Source organism: Octodon degus, unplaced genomic scaffold (assembly GCF_000260255.1).
Source record: "Octodon degus isolate 3935 unplaced genomic scaffold, OctDeg1.0 scaffold00048, whole genome shotgun sequence".
Classification (NCBI taxonomy): Eukaryota; Metazoa; Chordata; class Mammalia; order Rodentia; family Octodontidae; genus Octodon; species Octodon degus.
In genome coordinates, this window is record NW_004524624.1 from 5,196,092 (window position 1) to 5,219,645 (window position 23,554).

General features: G+C 38.2%; 1 protein-coding gene across 10 annotated transcripts in view; it reads right to left on the minus strand.

Annotated features, from left to right (window-relative positions):
- Nucleotides 1–23,554, minus strand: part of Nsd1 (nuclear receptor binding SET domain protein 1) — a 161,452-nt gene that overhangs the window by 38,633 nt on the left and 99,265 nt on the right. For all 10 annotated transcript variants that reach the window (XM_004632281.3, XM_023716463.1, XM_023716456.1 and 7 more), the window contains 5 exons: nucleotides 13,298–13,373; nucleotides 9,746–9,864; nucleotides 8,658–8,801; nucleotides 4,978–5,101; nucleotides 856–1,056 (listed from right to left, as the gene is read on the minus strand). In XM_004632281.3, the coding sequence (XP_004632338.1) occupies nucleotides 856–1,056; nucleotides 4,978–5,101; nucleotides 8,658–8,801; nucleotides 9,746–9,864; nucleotides 13,298–13,373 (664 nt within the window). The remainder of the gene's footprint in view (nucleotides 1–855; nucleotides 1,057–4,977; nucleotides 5,102–8,657; nucleotides 8,802–9,745; nucleotides 9,865–13,297; nucleotides 13,374–23,554) is intronic.

Below are 23,554 nucleotides of genomic sequence, written 5' to 3' on the forward strand. Positions count from 1 at the left end.
TTCTAAGTAGGTGCTTTAGACCACTGAGCCATCTCTCCAGCCCCATGATACTAATTCTTGCATGGTACTTGGTGATAGTCCCCAAACCCAAAAACTCTGCTTCCCTGTACTGGGTACCGAATCAGTGGAGCTTTGATCTATATCCCCAGCCCGTTATGAGACAGATCTTGCCAAATTGCCCATGATGGCCCCAAACTTGTGATTCTCCTGTCTTGGCTTTCTAAGCGCTAGGCTAATAGGTGTGTATAAAACTGAGTTCTCTTTGAATCTTTATCTTTCAGACAAATGAACCTCTCGCCTTCTTTTAGACAAAATATATATTCCCTAATATACTTCATGAGCTAAAAACCATGATCAACTGGCTAAATACAATCAATAGATTAATAGCAATTAAAAAGATTATACAACTATAATGAATGCAAAAGAATGCATTTTCAAACTTATTCTTGAAGTCTAAATATTAAAAACATGTAATGCCAAGGTTCCATGGAACACAAAAGTGGTAAAGTATGGAACTAATCTATTACTTTATTCTCCTTATGCTGCTACTCCATATAACTAACGAACTAGACAGGATACATAGAGACATTCTGGGCTGCATCTGAAAATATCTACTGCTAATGACAATAAGGTCCAACATTTAGACTGGTTCACATTAAGAACCTGTACCTTGGGGCTGGAGAGATGGCTCAGTGGTCTAAAGCACCTACTTGGAACAAGCTTGGCAAAGCACAGGGACCGCGGTTCGATCCCCCAGCACCACATGCCGGCCAGCCGCGCCCCCTGGTGGGCTGAGCTGGCCACACACACACACACAATAAATAAATGTTAAAAAAAAAAAAAAAGAACCTGTACCTTTAGATGCCGAAACACTGGCTGGATTAGCAGCATGACAGGTTATACAGATGTGGAGAGAGCACCGGAAGCCCTTGTTCTGCATGACAGTTGGTGGGTACTTCTGGACACATTCTTCATGATAAAACTTTCCACACAAGGGTAGAAGGCACCTTTTAACATCTTCCCCACTCTGCTTACATACAAAACAGGTATGGATTCCTAGAAAGCGGGGAAAAAAGCAACAAATTAACACTAATTAAAAAATCTACTGGTGTTTAAACTACAATTTGAAAAGATACTGAGGAACTTTCTAACAGGTACACTAGGTTGGTGACATCTTAATTCAATGAAAAACGTGGCGGGGGTGGAAGAGGGACAGGGAGAGGGAGAGGGGGAAGAGGGGGAAGAGGGGAGAGGAGGAGGGGGGAGAAGGGGAAGAGGGGAGAGGAGGAGAGGGGAAGAGGGGAAAGGAGGAGAGGACTCTAAGATATTTATCCAAGAAAAAAGAAAATACAGTCTATGTAAGTCTACATAGAGACTTAAATGTGCATGGCAGCCAAAACTGGAAACAAGCCAAATGTACATACACAGATAAAACAGATCAATAATCTATGCAGCAACAAAATGGAATGAACTATTAACATAAACACATGAGTCTCAAAGTAATTATATTAAGTTACGGTTTTCCATGAACATGTATATACAGAGATCACAACTATATGCAATTCATAATCTATCAGTTATACCTCAATAAAATCTCATTTTTTTAAAGTCAGGGATTGAACCCAAGGTTTGGTTCTCTATGAAAGAATTATGCCCCTTACCATTTTAATTAGCCTTTATTTTGACAGGGGGCCTTGTTAAGTTGCTTCAGCCCCCGGTGTAGCTGGGTTTACAGCTGTGTACCACCAACTTGGTTCAAAGAGTTATTTTTAAGGAAGACAATGAAGAACAGATAAAAACCATCAACACTGAGTTTTAAAGGCATCATAATGCTGAGTTAGACAAATAAGTATGTACTGTTTCACTTCACTTACATAACATTTTAAATCTAACTCTAGATAAACTTGATCCAAGACTACTGCATTATGATAAAGATAGTATGACCAAAAAATATGAATTTTTGACAGGACAGATAAAAAGCTTTTAAGATTACCATATTGGAAACATGCACATTATCTAGTAGACATTTTCTAAATTTCATTATAGGATTAGACAGGACTCTTGTGTACCAGGAATCCAACTCTTGGCCCCACACATGCCAGGCAGGCACTGTGCCATGGAGTTGTATCTGCAGCCCTAGATAGCACTATTTCTTATTCTTTTTAAAAAAAAAAATGTATTTGGTTGTTACAGGGTCTCACTAGGCAGCTTGGACTTGTGGTGATCCTCCTGCTTTCAGCCTCCCCAGTGCTAGGATTATAAACATGCACCACTATGCCTGGACTCTGGCCCGCTCAGCACTCACTGAGGGTGGGGCTGGCGTGGCATATAGTGTCAGAGATTGAACTGTGGTCCCTGCACTTTACCTAAGCAGGCACTTTAGTCCACTGAGCTATCTCTCTGGCCCACTATTTCTAATAATTATCAAAAGTTCACCTGTGCAGAAGGCAAAATAATCCCATGAATACCATCTTCCAGTCTTTGTTCCCTCAATGGTGAACATGACTGCAAGCAAATAAAGTAACTCCCCTCACAGAATGGACTTTACTCTGTCACAAATCTCTATACACTGGCATAAGATTATCATGTGTTTCCCACTGGGGTTACACTGAAGCTACACTACACCTTGAAGCTATAAACAACAACTACCTTTCCCATCAGTCTCCCCAGGGCAAGAAAACAAAACCTTCAGTCTTCTCTTGAGCCTCGTAATTCCAGGGAACATTCACATTTTGATATAAACCTGTGGATTATCCTTTGTCTCTCTATGCTCCAACATTATTCATCCCATGGTGTAGAAATTCATTTCTTTATACTAATTTTCCTCTTTCCTCACTCCCTTCACCCTGTTAATATACTAAGGATGGAACCTAGGAACTCACACTGAGCTACATTTGCAGTTCCCTTATTTTTTATTTTAAGACACAGCATCTGTAAGTCTCAAAATTCCCCAGGCTGGACTTGATTTGCTATTCCCCTATCTAACCTGTTGCACTATGTAGTTTTTGCCTCCTTCTGACAAACACTCAAAATTGCTTGGACAAATATGAAAGCCCGGCTAGGCGTGGTAGCACAAACCTGTAATCCCAGCTCCTGGGAGGCTGAGGGAAAAAGATCACTGTGAGTTGAGGCCTGCCTGTGCTATAGCGAGACTCTTTTTCAAAGGTAAATTAAAAAGCTTTTTTGTACTCCATGACTTCCCCAGTGCATGTCCTATCTGAGCCTGCTGACACCTAACTCACAGCAGCTTCATAGATAACTGCCTAGCTCACACTCCAATAGCTCCTTAGAAGTGATTATCCTCAGATAGTTTCACTGATTCTTTTTCATGCTACAGATGCTTTCTCATTGGGTATCAAGGGTTTCAATGGGGGCCGGGGAGATGGCTCAGTGGAATAAGTGCTTCCCTGGCAAGTGCAAGGACCTGAGCTCAATCCCCGGTTCTGGGAAAAAAAAAAAAAAAGGTTTCAATGACTTACATGCAATATTATTGCTTAAATGCTATAATATCAGCACATCATGCTGAATAAAGGAAATTTTCCTTAGCAGTATATAAAGTGCTTTACAGGTTCATTTTACATAATCATCCTCCTCCCCTCCCCCTGTACCAAGAATCAAACTCAGGACCTTCTGCTTGCCAGATTGGTGTTCATGCCACTGAGCTATATCACCGGCCAACATTTCATTTTTTTAAAAAAATGTATTTGGTACAGGGTCTTAGTGCACAGCTTGGGCTTGTAGTGATCCTCCTGTTTTCAGCCTCCCCAGCCCTGGGATTACAGGCACGCGCCAGCTCAGCGCACCTGAGGGTGTGACTGGCGTGAGATGGAAACCCAGTCCCTGTGCTTGCCAAGGCAGGTGCTTAGTATACTGAGCTATCTCGCTGGCCCAACATTCCCACTTTCTGCTTCAATTTGTTTGATTTTTGAGATAGGGTCTTGTTTCTAGTTCATGTGGTCTTTATCACATGGCAATCCTCTTGCCCAAGTGCTGCGATTACAGGAGTGACCCACCAGGCTGGCCTGTTTATACACTAGCTTTTCAAAGCAATCTTTTTCTTTTATTGATAAACATATTGATATATGATACCCAAAGGAAAAGTGCACCCATCTTAAATGTATAGTGCATGGACAGCCATGAAGTGAACATCTCATACAACAAACATGAGATAAAAAAATAAAAATATTATTAGTAACCAAGAGGCCCTCACAGTTACTTATGCTTGTGAACTAAACTATCTTAATTTCTATATACATTAGCATACCCTCCCTATTCATCCATTATTTCATATACTTTCAATACTAGACCTTGCTTATGCCTCTGCTCTCCCTGTACCAATTTCAATTTCTCTCTGAAAACAGATGTCCCTCTTACAAAATCAGCTCATCTGGGGCTGGTGAGATGGCTCAGTGGTCTAAAGCACCTACTTAGAACAAGCTTAGTAAAGCACAGGGACCGCGGTTCAATCCCCCAGCACCACATGCCAGCCAGCCCTGCCCCCTGGTGGGCTGAGCTGGCCACACACACACACACAAATAAAAAATTAAAAACAAAATCAGCTCATCTTTGGTAACATTGTACTGTTTTTCTCTTAAAACAGGGTATGGCTATGTAGAACAGGCTGGGCTCAAATGTGATCTTCTTGCTACTCACACTGTACTTAAACTAATTCCAATATAATGCCATTTGTGGTATGTATTAAACTGCTTTTTTTTTTTTTTTTTTTTTTTTTTTTGCGGAACCGGGGATTGAACTCAGGCCCTTGTGCTTGCTAGGGAAGTGCTTATTCTACTGAGCCATCTCCTGGCCCAAACTGCTTCTTATTCATTTGATGTACTTTTCTGAGGATAGGAATCATACAGCATCCATTTCTGTAAGTGTAGGGAATACTACAGCATGGCCATAAAATAATGTCTCAAGTATTTTTCTCCTGAAACTAAAATTTTCTTTGTAAGAAGACTCTTCTGTGTCTTTTACCTGTGCGACACTCATTGCAGATAAATTTTCCTCGTGGCATCTCAGTTAACCCAAGGCACTCCAGGTGGAAAGCCCCACAGCACTGAGCCTCACATAAAAGCAGCTCACCCACTTTCTCACAGTTCTGTTAAAAGAAAACATATTTGTCTATAGAAAAATATATATCCTGAAAATCCCAAATGAAAGTACCCCTCATGAGTGTAAAGGTTAAGAAGGCTTTACAAAAATCATAAAATCCTCCTGAACATTTAAACTAAATTTATACTAAACTAACATTTAAAATTTACTTCCCATGTTCCAGGTACAAGAGCCCTGGCTGTTACAATACCAATTCTAGAGATACAAGTTATAAGCAAGTAAACAGGAAAGGTATCAAATAATGATTACATGAGGTACAGAATTCAAACAATTACTTTGGAGAGGGTTATTAGGAATAGCATCTCAGATTGGGTTATGAGGGGGCCTGCCCCTTAGCTCAGTCCTTTAAGTGGCTGCTTCAACAAAGCAGTCAGCTATGAATGTCCATTTTGTATCTGTGTATTCAAAGTGGTTGGGATAGATATATAGTTGCATTCTCTTAATGAATAGAATGATTTGTTCTAATGGTGTTTGTAAATAGGATCACAAGTCTGCATCTTGTACAGCAATTAACCACTAAGAAGAATATATGCAGTGTATTATTTGTTGAAACTGTACTTCTGATTTGATTTGAAACTGTCTCATTGCTGTTTATCAATAAAACTTTGAAAAAAAATAAAAGAGACAGTTAATGCTTAAAAAAATAAATAAATAAAAGTGAAATGTCAAAACAAAAAAAAACAAAGCAGTCAGCCTCAGGTTGCTGTGGTTTGATTCCCCAGAACCCAAGCCAGCCAAACCTGCCCTGAAGGCACTCAGAACCCCCCCCAAAAAAATCCTTCTGTCAGATTGGGCTATGAACACAAGACAGGTATGTGATAAACTAAAGAACAAGTAAGGTAGAAAGTACAAAAGTCCCTGGCATATTTGAGAACCACAAAAAAAGCAACTATCAATAAAGTAAACAAAAGTTACAAATGGCAGAATACAACAGGTAATGGCCTATTGTTTTAGATTTTATTCGAATTTCAAAGGTATATCACAGGACAGCTTCACCCAGAAAAGGTGAAATGAAGTTTTCATTGTGAAAAGATATCTCTGGCTGCTACACAGAAAAACAAATTCAGGAATAAAAAATCAAGAGCAAAGAGACAAAATCAGAAGACTACACTGCAGTAGTTTGGGCAAGACATACTGGTTAGCTGAACTTGAGCTACCTATCAGTTCCAAAAGAAACACTAAGAATGTCTGACAATCACAGATAGCTAGGCTCATCTCAGAGAAATTACACTTGAAAGGTGATCTCACCTAAGACAAGTTATCATTTAAGACATGTATTAGAAGGTCAGGGATATAGCTCAGTGGCTCAACGACTGCCTGGCAAGCACAAGGTTCTGAATTTGATTCCCAGTACCCACTGTACCCCCCCAAGACAAAGTATTAGAAAATGAGCCTTAATTTGTATAAATGTGTTAATAGGTTTATGAAAATTCTGTAAATTCTCAACATTGGGGGCCGAGATGTCTCAGTAGAATAAGTGCTTGCCTGGCTGGCGCAAGGGTCTGAGTTTAATCCCCAGTAGAGTTGTTTGGAAGGCGGCCAAATAGTTCAGCAGATTAAAGAGCCTGCAAGCAGGCACGGCTCTTCAGAAAGAGTTGCTGGGTGGGGGGGGGGGGGAATTCTCAACATTATTTTCCACTATTTCGAACCCTAATTTGAAGCCCTACACCACAAAAATGCTACGAATAATGTATGTGTGTAGTGGTGGTGGGATCCTTATGTATCAGCCATTTATAACTACCCTATGCATATCCTCTTAAAAACTACATCTGAAAGTTACTTATTATATACCTCATACAATGTAAACGCTATGTAAATCATTGTTATACTGTATTATTAAGGGAATAATAAGAGTCTGTGCACGTTCAATGCAGAACCTACCATCATGTAACTTTGTTTTTCCAAATATTTTCCATGTATGATTCATTGAATCCATGGATGCAGAACCTATGAATATCTGGATAAGAAGGCTGACTGTACTTATTGTATAAGGTAAGAAAGGACAGAAGTTCTATTGGAATTAAAAAACCAAAGGAACAGAACAGGTCTTGATCACTTAAAAGACAATAATGCTTAAACAAATGACTAGGACAAGGGGAAAAAAAAAAAAGGACTAGGAAAACTTCGGGAAGAAAGGCCAGAAAGACAGCCTAAAATTGAGATGGACTCTAGGGCTTTAACCTGTAGCCCAAAGTATTCTCACATGTTTGACTCACCCATACCTATTGATGACACCTAAAAACTGAAAAGCATCAAGTTATGTATTCTGCTTTGTTATGTTAGGAGTGCCAGGGTAACCCATTTGGGATCCCTCCTGTCTCTCAAGAGCTATTTCTATTCACTCCCCAATAAATTTTCCTACTTAATAAAATTTTCCTATTCTAAAAAAAAAGTGTCAATGACATCAGCTTTCATATACAGTGAGAAAATTTACCTTCAAGGCTTTTTTTTTTTTTTTTTTTTTTTTAAGGCTTTTTAATAGAAGAAAACAGTGTAGAAAGTAAAGAATAAAAATTTCAAGTGAACTAAATGTTATGGACGAACATTTTGGTTGGCATGGCCATATCATTTATCTTTAAGCAGGGAAGACTGAAAATGGAAACTGGAGTAAAATCATATAAATCAAAACACCATACAGTGGGCCTCCATTTATATTTTAGTTGCTTCAATTTAAAAAATAGTATCAAACTTGAATATGCTAACTTCAATAATTTACATATCTAAATCAAGACCTAATAAAAGAGAATATATTCAAAGTATCCACTTAGTTGACAATTCTCAAAGTTAAAGGCTCTTAAACAACAAAATAAAGTCAATTCTTAGAGAAGAAATAGTAACACAATGTTTAAGACTCTAAACCCTGCCTAAGTATAATCTAGGCTTTTGTCTATTATATGAAAGCTACTTAATCTTTCTGTAGCTTCAAGTTTTTCAAAGCAGCACTCGATGAGACTATGATGACTGATTTTAAAAAGTGCTTAGAATATACATAATACTGCCTATGTATATTCATTTCATGTATTTATATTTATGTATTTTAGTAAGTACATAATACTGCATGTATATATTAAAAAGTGGATTTTATTTTTTAGTGATAATAGAGATTAAACTTGGGACCTTGCACTTGACAGGCAGGCTCTTATGCTAATGAACTATCTCTTCAGCCCTTAAATTTATTAAATAAGTGGAAGAGTCAAGAAAAACAAACCAGGACAAACAACAACTCAAAGCTAAAATAGCAATAAAAAAGAATATAGAAACCTAAAGATTGTCATACTGGGCAAGGTACAGATCAAGAAAATAATGTAAAAATATATACACATCTCTCACCTCAGATCTGTTGGGTATGCATACAAGGAAAAATGATTCATCAAAACTAAATTATTTTTCTCTTTTTTTACTGAAAAGAACAGTTACAAGCTTAAAGTAACTTCACTGGAACCATCCAAAAGCAAATTTTTCTAACCACGCTGATGTTAACAACAGGCAGGTCTTCTACTTAAAGATAAACATGCAATGAAGATATAAGAAAGATCGTGTACCTGACAAACATTCTCCTTGAGTGCAGCTCCTCCCCCTCGTTCACCCTGCAGTTTTTTAGAAGAAGACATCCCAGCATCGTGTTCTATACCCTCTTCAACATTCTCCTTCGGGCTTGCAGCTGTCCTGTGAGTCATCAGTTCACCCTTACAGAGAAAAAAATGTCCCCCATCTGCATTATTGATGTCTCCATCTGACCCCCTCCCTCTGGGCTGCTATTGTCTAGCCATTAAGCACTTACAGATGTTCAGCCAATCACGCGGGCGGACTGCATGCAATGTTAGTTCTAACCCTGCTGTGATTGGGCGGGTAGTGGGCGCCTCATGCCCTGCCACTAACTGCTCTGAGGCTGTTCCACTGGAACTTTTTGAGTTGTTCCACTTAAAGGTTTCACTAAGGAAGAGAAAACATTCTTAAGTTTATTTGATTATTTATATGTCCTTCCAAGATCAGTGTTTCCTAAATAATGCCTTCTTTGGGCATTCTATTCCAACTGTCCTGGAAAGAAATACTTATCATTATAATGTGTGATGCTGTTCTGATTGGTTCTAATTCTCTTTTTCCCTAATTCTATTTAACCTGAGTTAGAAAGTGAGATACAGCATCAATGACTATACTGCACTGAGGTACTACATAAAAATGATTTTAAATTTTTCTTAAAAGATGCTGCTTATATATATTGTCTTAAAGTTAATCAATTGATGGTCAAAAATAAGCAAGTCAATATTCTCCTGATTGGAGTGGTTTTAACTTTTAAAGGACATTATCTAACTTTAGGCATTCTCTTAATTAAGTCCATTCAGAACATATGGCTACTTGATATTGTGCTCTTTGGTTTAAGAACAAATTGACTACTAACAAGTATACATTGCATTTAATACCTAGTGATATAGGATGTGATCTTTTTTAAAGACCACAGCCACAGCTGTAATATGTGACTTATTAGAATCAGGATCTTCTACTTGAGGAATTTTATACCTACCAGCCATTTCAATAGAACACTATTCATAAGTAAATACAAGGGAGAGGGTCATGGCCTCTACAAGTAGCTTGTCTTTGAAAGGTCAAAAGATCAGGAACTGAGTGATACCTCTGAGCCTGGAGTCGCTTTTGATGAGTCATCACTTTTCACTCTTTTACACTGCACTTTGGGTGTAATATGTCTCTGTCGTTTTCGTTTCCTTGGCTTGTCAAACATCTTGGTTGTGCCTATGACAGGAAAACAACTGTTACCTAACAACTAGTCACACACATATCCAAAAACTCCTATCTTTAAATAAAGGAATCTCAGAGTTACAGTATGTTAACTTTAATACTACTACTACTGTGGTTATTTTTAAAGACAGGGTCTTACTACGTAATTCAAGCTGGCCTTGACCTCACTATGTAGCCCAGGGTGTCCTCCAAATCCTAGCATTCCTCCTGCCTCAGCCTCCCAAGTGCTGGGATTACAGAAATGTGCCAGCCTACCTGCTGGTATATTAGGTTTTTTGTTTGTTTCTCACTGGCCCCCTCAGAGTGCCCTGGGGGCCTGGGCGGGGCCAGGATGGAATCCTTGGACCCTGCTTGCAGGTGCTTTAATCCACTGAGCTATCTGGCCAGCCCCCTGGTATGTTAGTTTTAAAGCTCACTTAGGGCCGGGAAGATAGTTCAGTAGAATAAGTGCCCACCTAGCAAGTGCAGGGTCCTGAATTTAATCCCAGGTACTGAAAGAAAAAAAACAAAAACAAAAACAAAAACAACTCATTTAAATTTTCTAACTTTTTTGGGGGAGGAATAAATTCTCTAACTATTCATGGGGAAAAAAAAAAAAAATCAAAGAAACCTACCCATTTACTCAAATACTTGAAGAGGGCTGGAGAGATGGCTCAGTGGTCTAAAGCACCTACTTAGAACAAGCTTAGCAAAGCATCAGGGACCGCGGTTCGATCCCCCAGCACCACATGCCAGCCAGGCCCGCCCCCTGGTGGGCTGAGCTGGCCACACACACACACCACACTCTCTCTCTCTCTCTCTCTCTCTCTCTCTCTCTCTCTCTCTCTCTCTAATAAATAAATAAATAAATAAAATAAAAAAAATAAATAAATAAATAAATACTTGAAGAATTAATCATATAGAAGCTCTGCCTCACATATTAAATAGTAAATGCATAGATTACCAAAGCCATTTCATTTCATAAGACTGAAATGACACAACACACTTTCTTGTTGATAAAGGATCTGAATATTCTACCAATGGAGAGAAAATGTGTGGTGTGTCTACTAGTCAGGAAAAGATACCCCTAAATGCTAAGGTGAGAGACAGTAAATTATATCATTGTACAGCCACTTGGACCAAAAAGTCAGTTCAAGGCCAGCCTGAACTACATAGTGAAACCCTGTCTCAAAAAGACACATATAAACAAACAATTATCTCACTTTATGATTTAAGGATCAACTAATATGGAAAAGGTAAGTTTTGGTTTATGGAGGAGCAGGGGGAAATTCCTCAACACATTTAGTTGCTTGAATTAGGATATTTAACCAGTGGTAATAGGTCCTCAAATATCCAACACCATGACATGAATGTATGACCTTGTCTGACAAGTTCAGAAAAAGAAACTCTAGTCCAGTGGTGGCAAACCTATGTGTATCAATGAAAGCTCTAGAATGTTCATCATTATTCTACTCCCCTTCTCAGTTCACAGGACATATTTTAACTCCTTGCTACAGAGACATCCCCAGGAACCTAAAGAGGTGCATCAGAAAGTGTTCCAAGACATTTATATTTTGGGGAAACAATCTTGCTATATAGTTTTAGGCTGGACTTGAATTCACTATGTAGCTCAAGCTGGCATCAACCTGCAGCAATCTTCCTGCCTCAGCCTTGTAAGTGCTTGGATTACAAGCGCCACCATGCTTCGCTTACTTGTACATTAAAAAAAAAAAAAAAAAAAAAAAAAAGATTAAGTATAAAATTTAATTTTTTTAAGTTTTTGGAGTTAGGGATCTTACTTTCTTTTTTTTTTTTTTTTTTTTTTTTTTTGAGATAGTCTCAATCGCAGTCTCAGAGTGCCCCAGGGGCAGGGCTGGCATGGCAGGCCCAGGGATCAAACCCCTAGCCACTGCGCCTGCTTGCAGGTGCTTTAATCCGTTGAACTATTTGACCAGCCCTACTTCTGTTTTTTCTCTGGTACTTGGGATTGAATTTAGGGCCTCATGCATGCTAAATATACAATCTAACAATGAATTATATTCCCAACCCATGAGATAATATTTAGGACCTGGAACAGTTAGATGACATTTATAAAGGATAAGGTTCATTTGATAGGTTTTTACAAAAGAACAAATGTAAAAGAGATAATATTTTAGAAGTAGTGTATTGTAAAAGCAAGCAAGCAAACTAACCAATGGGTTTATAATTGCCTGCATGGTTACAATTAACATGTTGCTAGAAAATTTCACAATCATGGATCATGATAAAAGTATGTATCTAAAACCACATGAAACATAATCTTCTAATATTTTTGGTGGAAGACGATCTTGTGAAATGTTTTTAAATCTAGACATTTGAAGAATGACATCAATGAATAGTAGTGGCATAAAAATTATCAAAACGGTACAAAGAACTAGCATGGAGAAAATGATGGGTACATAAAATGGTGGTGTGGCAATGAATTTGGTCTGGATTTAGTTTCTCAATTCTACTACTTTGGTTCATCTTGTTTCTACTTTAAAACAGGGACAATATAGATGATATTTTAACTCTTTATAATGCTTTAGATGGATCATAAGTACTTCCACCAAAAGCCCTGGTTGAGTAGATAATCAATGAATATCCTATATGCTATGGAATGAAGAACTATTTATCCTTCCCGAGGACAAAAACAACATTACTAAGTAGAAGTTTTATAACTTTTATATATATAGATAGATAGATTTACATACATATGTGTTTATATATAGAGAGAGAGATAGCATCCAATTTCTTTTTTTGTAAATATCTATCTATCTATCTATCTATCTATCTATCTATCTATCTATCTATCTATCTATCTGGTACAGGGTCTCACTATCGTAGCTCAGACCCCTAGTTATCCTCTTGTCTCAGCTTCCCGCGCTGGGATTACAGGCATGCACTATCCACACCTGGTTTCGGGGCCAGCCAGCATGTGGTACCAGGGACTGAACCTGGGTCCTTGCACTTACCAGGCAGACACTTAGACCACCGAGCTATCTCCCCAGCCCTAGCTTCTAATTTCATATGGAAGATACTCAATCCCTTAGGAGACAACGAAAATAGAGTAGGTTCAATAGATGCTTTTTTGAAGCTTATGCCAACTAGCCAATGATTATACACCTGATAAACTAGAAAACTATAAAAAAATTAGCATAAGTTATTTATGACTTCTCCATTTAAAGTCAAGAAATCAATGGTAGTCTGAAGACTGAGACTTATAATGAAATTAAGTAGCTTTTTCTCTTTATTGTTCCAAATATTTTCTTACTCAGATATAATTATAACTTCATGTAACTGGTAACAGCATAAAAATAAAAAGACTCAAAAATTTTCTAATGTGAATAGTTTTAAGAACCATATTTTGGAAAAACCAGTCTCAAAATTTCACTTCTAATTCTATCTATGTGATATCAAAAATACTCACCTCCACGAATATCCTTCAAATGAGAAGCAGCACATGATTCAGTAATGCCATTCTCCAAATGACCACCTTCATAACACTAGAAGCAAAAAAAAAAAAAGCGGCATGTTTTACCAACAATAGAAAAGAAAAAAAACTTTGTACATTCAAATCTGAATTCTCTACTGCCATAAATACATTCTAGGGCCAGGGATACAGCTCAGAAGCATAAGTGCCTGCCTGGTCCCAAGTTCAATCCCCAGTACAACAACAACAACAAAAAAAATTCCAGCCACATTTGGAAATTAAAAAAAAAAAAAAAAAGTAATAGAAAAGGATTGAAGATAAATGTTAAGGGCAAGACTTTCTTAAAAAAGAAAAGGAAGCAGGCTGGAGTTGGAATTCAGTAGTAGAATACCTGCTTAGCATGTACAAGGCCCTGGGTTCAATCTCAACACTGCAAAAAATTTCAAGAAGAATGGGCTACCCACAATTCTCATATATAATATAAAGAAGATACAAAATGTTTGTGGGAAAAGAAGTGGGAAAGTTCCTGGGAAAAGAAGAGGAATATGTACCAAGAGATAGAACAAGTTCAATTCTGTTCTACCCTACACTCCTTAAAATTCACCTTCCTAAAATTTTATTTACAACTATTAGAACTGCTCTGAGGCACAGAACATCTTTATACCTGGTTTCAGATAAATGTAAAGTAACATTAAAACTCAAAGTCAAGAAGCTAAACATTTTATTTACCCACTACTGTTTGTATAATTTTATTCTAAGACATTATCCTCACCTACAAGAGGGTTATTTTAATTAAAAGAAAAAGTCAATAGTGCCATTGACTTTATAGTGCCATTCTTAGAAGGTTTACAAAGTTTGACCAGAATAAATCACGGCTGTGAATTTTCGAGTACTCATTAAAATATAGAAATAAATCATGAAAATACAACTTTCCTCCTGTAAATCATTATAAAAATTCTAATGAAGTCAAATAAAATTTAATATTAAGGGCTGGCCAGATAGCTCAGCGGACTACAGCACCTGCTTAGGCAGAGCACAGTGGCTGGGGTTCAGCCCCCAGGGTGCACTGAGGGGGCAATTGAGACTGGGCCTGATAACACCAGCTTGTAATCCCAATGCTTGGGAGGCTAAAAACAAGAGGATCATGACGAGTTTCATCTGTGTAGTGAGACCCTGTAGACCCTGTACTAAATACATACAAAAAAATAAAATAAAATGTAATAGTAAATATTAGGTATCTTTAAAGGATCAAAGACTCCTGCAAAAATCAGGAAATAGATTAATTTTTTTTAAAAAAACATCTATGGAGCCACAGAGATAGCTCAGTAGAATAATCACTTGCCTGGCAAGTGCAAGGGCCTGCGTTTAATCCCTGGTTCTGCCAAGAAAAAAAAAGAAAGAAACAAAAAAGCATCTACATAATTTACATAGCAAACTTATAACTCATTTTTAACCATCACACAGAAGTGATGGAAAAATAATTACAATGTTCCCCCAAACTATACTGAGAATGCAGGAAATAGTCTCATTTTTAACCTCATCAATTTTATGAATTAAAATAGAAATAACAACTCATTATCATAGTACACAAGTAAAAATCCATCTCATCTTAGAATAAACCACAAAACCTTTCAGTGCCTCACAGAATGTAAAATTTTAGTAATTTATACATTTTGTCTGATGTGGATATATCACATTTCTTAATCTCAACAGATAATTCCTACCTCTCTATCTTACTGATTAATCTATCTACTGAGTAGTCAGAATGCAAAGACATAATGTACCTCCAAACTGGAATCATAACACAATATGCCCCAGAGTGATCAGGATCTCAATGATGAAACCAACTAAGTCAGATGGCAGTACAAATTCCTATAACAAAAAGCCACTTTCCAGCTTGATAATCACTACTACTTCTCATTTTCTCTTGTTCTAATATCATATAACATCCACACATACTCACCCCAGAAAAGCTAAAATTCAATAATGACATGCAATTGAAGAGATTAGAAAGAGATAGGACATTGGGGCCGGGGAGGTAGCTCAGTAGAATAAGTGCTTGCCTGGCAAGCACAAGGACCTGAGTTCAATGCCCAATTCTGCCAACAATAAAAAACAAACAAACAAAAAAAAGAGACAGGACAGCATTTTAGAGTTTTTGTTTTGTTTTGTTTTGTTTTTTTAATTCACTATCTTTATGGTGGGAAAATTAACTTTAAAATTCCATTTCAAGGGCCAGCCAAATAGCCCAGTGCAGGGGCCAGGGGTTCGATCTCCAGGCCTGGAATGCCAGCCCTGCCCCCGGGGAGCACTGAGACTGGACGTGGTGGCACGTGTCTGTAAACCTAGCTCTTGGGAGGCTGTAAACAGGCAGATCACTGCAAGTCCAATCTAGTAGTGAGCTCCTGAATAGCCTGTAGACCCTTCCCTACAAACAAATACACACAGACAAATTCCATTTCAAAACTTCAAAATGGAATGCCAGGTATGGTGGTGTATGCCTGTAATCTCAACACTCTCGAAGCTGAGGCAAGACGAATGTTGCAAGTTTGAGGTAAAGGCCATCCTGAACTATATAGCAAGACCCTCTCTCAACAACATAAAGCAAACTGTGACATCCAGAAATTCAAAATAAAAACACTAAGGAACAATAACAAAAGTAAAACAAAAAAGAATTTTATTTATTTATTTATTTATTTATTTATTTATTTATTTATTGGGTGGAATCGGGGATTGAACTCAGATAACCTGCGTTTGCCAGTCAAGCGCTTATCCTACTGAGCCATCACCCCAGCCCCCCAAATAAAGAAATTTTATGTTCATGATAGGCAAAAATTTATAGAGCAAGATATAAAAAGTACCAATCAATAATGTAAATAAATCTATACTTAAATTTTTCTTACAAAAACACACTGCTGGGAAAACAAACAAACAAATAAATAAATAAACACTGCTGGGCCCAGGGAGACAGCTCATAGAATAAGCACTTGTCTGGCAAGTGCAGGTCCTGAGTTCAATGTCCCCAGTACCACAGAAAAAAAACAAAACAAAACACTGCTCATTAGCACACAATCCTAAATTCGATCCCTGGTACCAAAAAAATGAATAAAGAAATAAAACAATTTTGGGCCTGGCAAGTGCAAGGGCCTGAGTTCAATCCCCGGTTCCGCCAAAAAAACCAATTTTGGGGCCAGGGAGATAGTGCAGCAGTATAAGTGCTTGCCTGGCAATCCCTGAGTTCAATCCCTGGTTCCACAAAAAAACACTGCTAAGAAAATAACAGTAAGGCTGGGGAGAGGCTCAGTGGAATAAGTGCTTCCCTGGCAAGCGCAAGGACCTGAGTTCAATCCCCAGTTCCGCAAAAAAACAAAGTAACAGTAATGCCTCAGGTTGGGAAAAAATATTTATAGTACTTTATCTATACTATATCAGGCAAAGCATGTGAATCTCAGTATATATAAAGCACTAATTAAAAAAAAAAAAATCAACCTACTTCAGAAGGTTAACAGTTCTACCCTGCACCTGGAAGGCTGAGGTAGGAGGATACAGGCTTGGGCCACATATTGAGTTCCAGGCTATCCTATACTATGTAGAAAGGTCTTTTCTCAAAACAAGAAAAAAGCCAGGCATGGTAGCACATGCCTGTAATCCCAGAATTTGGGGGCTGAGACAGAAGGATCGCTGTGAGTTCCAGGCCTCTTGGGCTACATAAGCGAGTTCAGGTCCAGCTTGCACTACACAGAGACTCGGTTCCAAAAACAAAAACCCACCCACAAAAAAGAAATGGCCTAATCAAAGACCAAAACCATTAAGTACACTGTACTTCAGTGGTTACTTAACAATGATCTAGGAATAGACAGTTCACAGATGCTAAAAGACTCAACATGACTAATTATGATGATTAGAAAAATAAAAAACATTATGAAATGGGAACAAGAACTAAAACATGTTACGCATATGTACCAATTCTCCCCCAAAATGTAATCATGATATATAGCAAAAATGTACTAATAAAAAGAAATAAAAAGTTAATAAAGATTACAGTGTCAAAATTTTAAGTCCTTGGTCTTAATTATCCAGCAGAAAAATATAAAAACAAAGTATAAGAAGTAAATCCATGCTGTTATGTTGAGCGGTAGGGGACTCAGGTCAACATCTGACATTGCCAGTGAAGCGGAAGACCCAATACTATTATGGACTACTGGACTCTTTTAGAATATTTTGCTGAGTTAACACACCTATAATATTCAAATAACGGAACTTAACAAAAAAAAGGGGATACAGATGAATGTCCATTTTGTATCTGTGTATTCAAAGTGGTTAGGATAGATATATAGTTACATTCTCTTAATGAATAGAGCGATTTGTTCTAATGGTGTTTATAAATAGGATATCATGTCCGCATCTTGTACAGTAATTAACCACTAGGAAGAATGTATGCAATGTGTGAATTATTGAAACTGTCCTACCAATATGATTTGAAACTGTCTCATTACTATTTGTTTATCAATAAAATTGGGCTGGAGATATGGCTCAGTGGTCTAAAGCACCTACTTGAAACAAGCTTGGCAAAGCACAGGGGCCGCGGTTCGATCCCCCAGCACCACATGCCAGCCAGCCCCGCACCCTGGTGGGCTGAGCTGGCCACACACACACACACACAATAAATAAATGTAATAAATAAAAATAAATATATAATTAAAAAATAAATAAATAAATAAAATAAAATTATGGGAAAAAAAATTTAAAAAGGCAGCAAACCAGGGGAAAAAAGGGAAGATTTTACCTTATTGGGGGAATGTGTATCACTATTATATACCCAAAGGAATTACAGTCAGTATACAATGGGATACCTGCATACCTGTGTTTATATGGCATAATTTGTAACACCAAATACCGAAATGCAGAATCAGCCTAGGCACCTTTCAAAAGATCAATGGATATAGAAAATGTGGTACATACATACACTAAGAGTACTATTAGTCTGCCATTAAATAGAACAAAATGGTATTATTTACAGGAAAACAGGTGGAACTGGAGATAATCATGTTAAACACAATAAGCCATCTCTCAAAATACTATGTATTTTCCTTAATATGTGAACCCTTCTAAAAGGCAGCTGCGCATGGTGGCCCACAATCATAATCCAGGACTTGAGAGACTGAAGTAGGAGGACCACTGTGAGTTTAAGGCCAGCACGGGCTACACAGTGAGACCCTGAGACCCTTTACCTCCCTCACACACAACCCAAAGGAGGTACATATTGAATAGAAGCTAGGATACAAGAAAAACCAATATTAATGTCTAAGAACACACAAGACAGAAGAAAGCATCAGTTTTTACACAAAAGAGAGATGGTCCACAAATAACACAGGAAGTTCTGGGTGATAGTAAAAGAATGGCCCTCACTTAGATGATAATAACGAATTTTATACAATTGTCTCATACCATCAAACAGAACAATTAACATACTAACAATGAAACTATACATGTATGTTTGGCCCATTAGGAAGCTTGAACAGCTGATGGTACAAGTAGACTATCTCATCATAGCACAGTCATGAATATACTATCAGGAATATGTTAAGATGTATAACTGTGCATAACAGTGCACACCCATAATTCCAGATTTCTGGGAGGCTGAGGCATAAGTATCTGCAAGTGCTTATGCTACTCAGCCATCTCCATGGTGCCAAACTTTTTTTTTTTTTTTTTTGTAATTAGGACAGGTTCTACAGGGTGTACAGGGTCTCAATGTATAGTTCTTACTCGTAGTGATCCACCTGTTTACAGCCTCCCAAGAGCTGGGATTACAAGCATACATCAGCATGCCCGGGGGTGGGGCCACACAGCAGGCCTGGGGATTGAACTCTGGACCACTGCTAAATTTTTAAATCAATTAATTAATTTCTTTATTTGATATAAGGTCTCGCTACACAGCTCAAATTCATAGTGATCTTCCTATCGCAGCCTTCCCAGCACCTAGAATCCTTCCAGGTGTGCACCACCACTCCCAGATTCAGTGGCCAGCACAGCATGCGGTAGAGGGCTCAAACCTGGGTCCTTGTGTTTCCAGCCAAGTGCTTAGACCACTTAAGATCTCAATAATTTAATGTGCTCCACCCCCAGGGCGCACTGAGATAGCAATTGAGACTGGGCATGGTGGCACGCACCTATAATCTCAGCTCTTGGTAGGCTGTAAACAGGTGGATCACTAACAGTCCGATCTAGCAGTGAGACCCTGAATACCCTGTAGACCCTTCCCTAAAAATACAAAAAATAAATAAATTTTAAAAAAAATTTGGGGGGTGCAGAACTGGGAATTGAACTCAAGCTCTTCTACTGAGCCATCTCCCCGACCCCTGCCCAAAAAAAATTTTTAATGAGTCCTTGTGTCCAAATTTAAAAGGGCTTATGGGTGTAGTTCAGTGCAAAGGGCATGAACTCAACTCCCAGTATAAGGGGTATGAATACGGTAGTGGTGGATGTCAGCATATGACACATGGACAGAAAACCATACATATTTTATTCATGTAAATTATCTCTCTCTCTTTTTTTTTTTTTTCCCCTTTGGAACGGGGGATTGGACTCAGGCCATTGTGCTTGCCAGGCAAGCACTTCTACTGAGGTATCTCCCTGGCCTCCTACATCTCTATCTTTTAAAAAACTCAGGAGTCTGAGATATTTGCCTAAAAAATAAAATAAAATATAAGGTATATGATGCTTTTTATCCTCTTAAAAAATATTAAAGCACAAACCTAGCAAGTCATATTTTAGATAAGAAGGCATTTGACAGGACTGAGCATGGTGGCACATACTTGTCATTCCAGCATTTGGGAGGCTGAGGTAGAGGACTGCCAAGAGTTCAATACCAGCCTGAGCTACACAGTGAGTTCAAAGCCAGCTTGAATTACATGGCAAAACCCTGTCTCAAAGAAAAAAAAAGTATTTGACACAATACTATAACCAAATGTACTATGACTGCAAATGTCAATTCTACTGTCAAAATCATTCAAATGAATTTCAGTTTTGTCTGCTTTTAAACCCACGTCTTGTAACAACCTTGCAAAATTTTAACAAAGCAAAAACAGAAAATGCTACAAAGGAAAATTATCCCAGGATTATTTGACTAAATGGTTCAGAGAGATCACATTACCACACTTGTAAAAATTGCAAAAAAAATTCTAAACAAATGAGTGTGTATGTGTGTAGATGGATGGATAGGGTTTTCTTTTCTTTTTTTTTTTTTTTTTTTCCTTTTTCTTTTTTTGAGACAGCCTAGTGTAGAGCCAGGAAATAGGCATGTGCAAGCATGCCTGATCACTTAGTAGTAATTGAAAAGTACTAGTTTTAAGAGCACTTTGAAGACAATAAAAGAGAAGGTATAATGTTGATTTTTTTTAACAGGTAAAAACCACAAATCTTACAATTACATCAAATCAAATAGGTAGGCTGGGGAGATAGTTTGGCAGTCTAAGCTCCTGCCTGGCAAGTGCAAGGACCCAGAGTTTGATGCCTGTGCTACATGCCAGGCCCGCCTTGGAAACCCAGCACACTGTGCTAGGCATGGTGGGGCATACCTGTAATCCCAGTGCTGGGGAGGCTGAGACAGGAACATCACTACAACTCTGAGCTGTGTAGTGAGTCCTTATACCAAATAAATAATTTTTTAGTCAAATAGATAAATATCTAACAAAAACAAAAACCAAGCCAGGTGTGGTATTGCAGACCTATAATCCCAGCAATCACTTAAGGACACTTAACGACTTAAATGAGATCCTGGCTCAAAATAAAAAATAATAACCAGACTAGGTCTGCACACCTGTAATCCCAGCACTGGAAGTCAGGAGAGAGGAGGACTGCCACAAGTTCAAGGCCAGCCTGGGCTATTTACTGAGTTCAAGGACAGCCTGAACTATATAGTGAGACCTGTTTCAAAATATAAAACAAACCAAAAAACTAACAATTTCAAAAAATAGTCTGCGGATACAGCTCAATGAGAAGGCTCAATATCTAGTCTCAGGGTGGGGGGAGGGGGAGACTGACATAAAAAAACCAAAACAAGGGTTCTTTTAAAATAGGATTATAGGACAGAATTTTCAAGAGCTAACAAAAGATGAAAATCAAAAATTTCTACACATGATTTGATTACAGCCTACATTTGATTACAGCATACATTTGTTTTCTTTAAAGAAAGTTTTTAGGGGAAAGATAGTTCATTAGAATAAGCGCTTGCCTGGAAAGCACAAGGGCCTGAATTCAACCCTCGGTTCTGGGGGGGAAAAAAAAAGAGAGATAATTTACATGAATAAAATATGTATGGTTTTCTGTCCATGTGTCATATGCTGACATCTATCACCACCATATTCATACCCCTTGTATTGGGAGTTGAGTTCATGCCCTTTGCAATGAACTATAACCATAAGCCCTTTTAAATTTAGAGACAAGGACTCATTAAAAATTATTGGGGGGGCGGTTTGGGGAGATGGCTCAGTAGAACAAGCATTTGCCTGGCAAGCACAAGGGCCTAAATTCAATCCCTGATTCGGGGGAGGGGGTGGAGGTTTTCAATAGGAAATCTGTATTCCACAACTGATTTGATGACCTTTACACCATGTTATTCTTCACACATCAAAGGAGTACAATGCTAAGAATTGATATCCAGCCATTATCCTTTGTAGAATTAATTTTCTGATTCTGTCTACTGTTTGATGATGCTTTTCTTTCTTTCTTTTTTTTTTCTTTTTGGTCTTTTTTTGAAACAGGGTCTCACTATGCAGTTCAGTCTGCCCTGGAGATCGCTTTGTAGCCCATGCTGGTCTCAAACTTGCAACAGATCCTCCTGCCTCAACCTCTATCCTGAATGCTGGAATTACAGGCATGCACCACCATGCCTGTAAGTCCAAGGTCCCAAGTGCTGGGGACTTGGGATTTAATGATGCTTTCTTGACAGCCAAAAAACATTAATTTGTACATACTCAGAAACTTAAATACTTATGCTGGGATTATAACAAATGTAGGTTTTCCAGATGTTATACAAACAAGGTAATAGAATAAAAGTAGACTAATGGTTTAAGAGATTGAAGATACACTGGAGTTAGGTAAGTGGTTTTGAGCATAGAACAAAAAATTATCACAAACACAAATTTTGTTCAACTTTGAAACAGTGAAAATTTTTTTCACTTTTTTTTTTTTTTTTTTTTTGTGATACCAGTGATCCAACTTGGGACCTTGGACTTGCTAGGCAGGCACTTATGCCACTGAGCTATATCCCTGGCCCCAAACAAGCAGAAGCTAGGATAGAAGAGTATTTTGTTGCGGGGAGGTGGCTTGGCCCGCCCTGAGGGCGGGGCTGGAGCAACATGTGGTGCCAGGAACCCTCCCCCCATGTGCCTAAGCTTTCCTAAGGTGTTTTTAAATCACTGAGCTATCTGGCCAGCCCAAATTTTTCACTTATAAAGAAAAGAATATAAAGGCAGTTTATACACATGGCCATTCAACTCCAAAGTCTTTTAACACTCTCTCTCAGATTGATCATTTATGCTCCTAACCCTGTAATTTCTACTGTACAGTAGTCCCCTCCTTATACATAAGGAATAATTTCAAGACCTCCAAATAATGGTTGAAAGTATGGGTAGTATTGAATAGTGTATAATGTTCTATTTTGCCTTATACATACACATACCAGTTATGAGGTTTAATTTATAAAATAGGCACAATTACATACTAACAGTAACTAGATGGTTGGTGAGATAGCTCAGCAGGACTAAGCACCTACTGAGGCAAGGGCAGCTATTGTGTTGGATCCCCACCAGACCCCACCCCTACGCTGAGCCCACCAGAGACCAGGCATGGTCTCTGGCACATGCCTATAATCGCAGTGATAGGGAGGCTGAAAGGAGGATCATACGAGTCTAAGCTGCGTAGTGACACCCTATACCAAATACATTTTTAAAAAAGAACATTTATCCTGCAATGAATATTAGTTAAGTGAATGTGGTTTCTCTTAAAGTATCTTATAGTACTATCATCACCAGATATGATCTTTCTTTGCATGTTTTAGGCCTTGATGCCGCCTTCATCCTTTTATCACTATAAATTGTACTGGACATCTTCCATAAAAGCTTGATTTCATCACACCTGAAAACTTATTTTTGAGACTGGGCATGGTGGTGTGCACCTATAATCCCAGCTCTTGGGAGGCTATAAACAGGCAGATCACTACGAGTCCAATCTAGTAGTGAGACCCTGAAC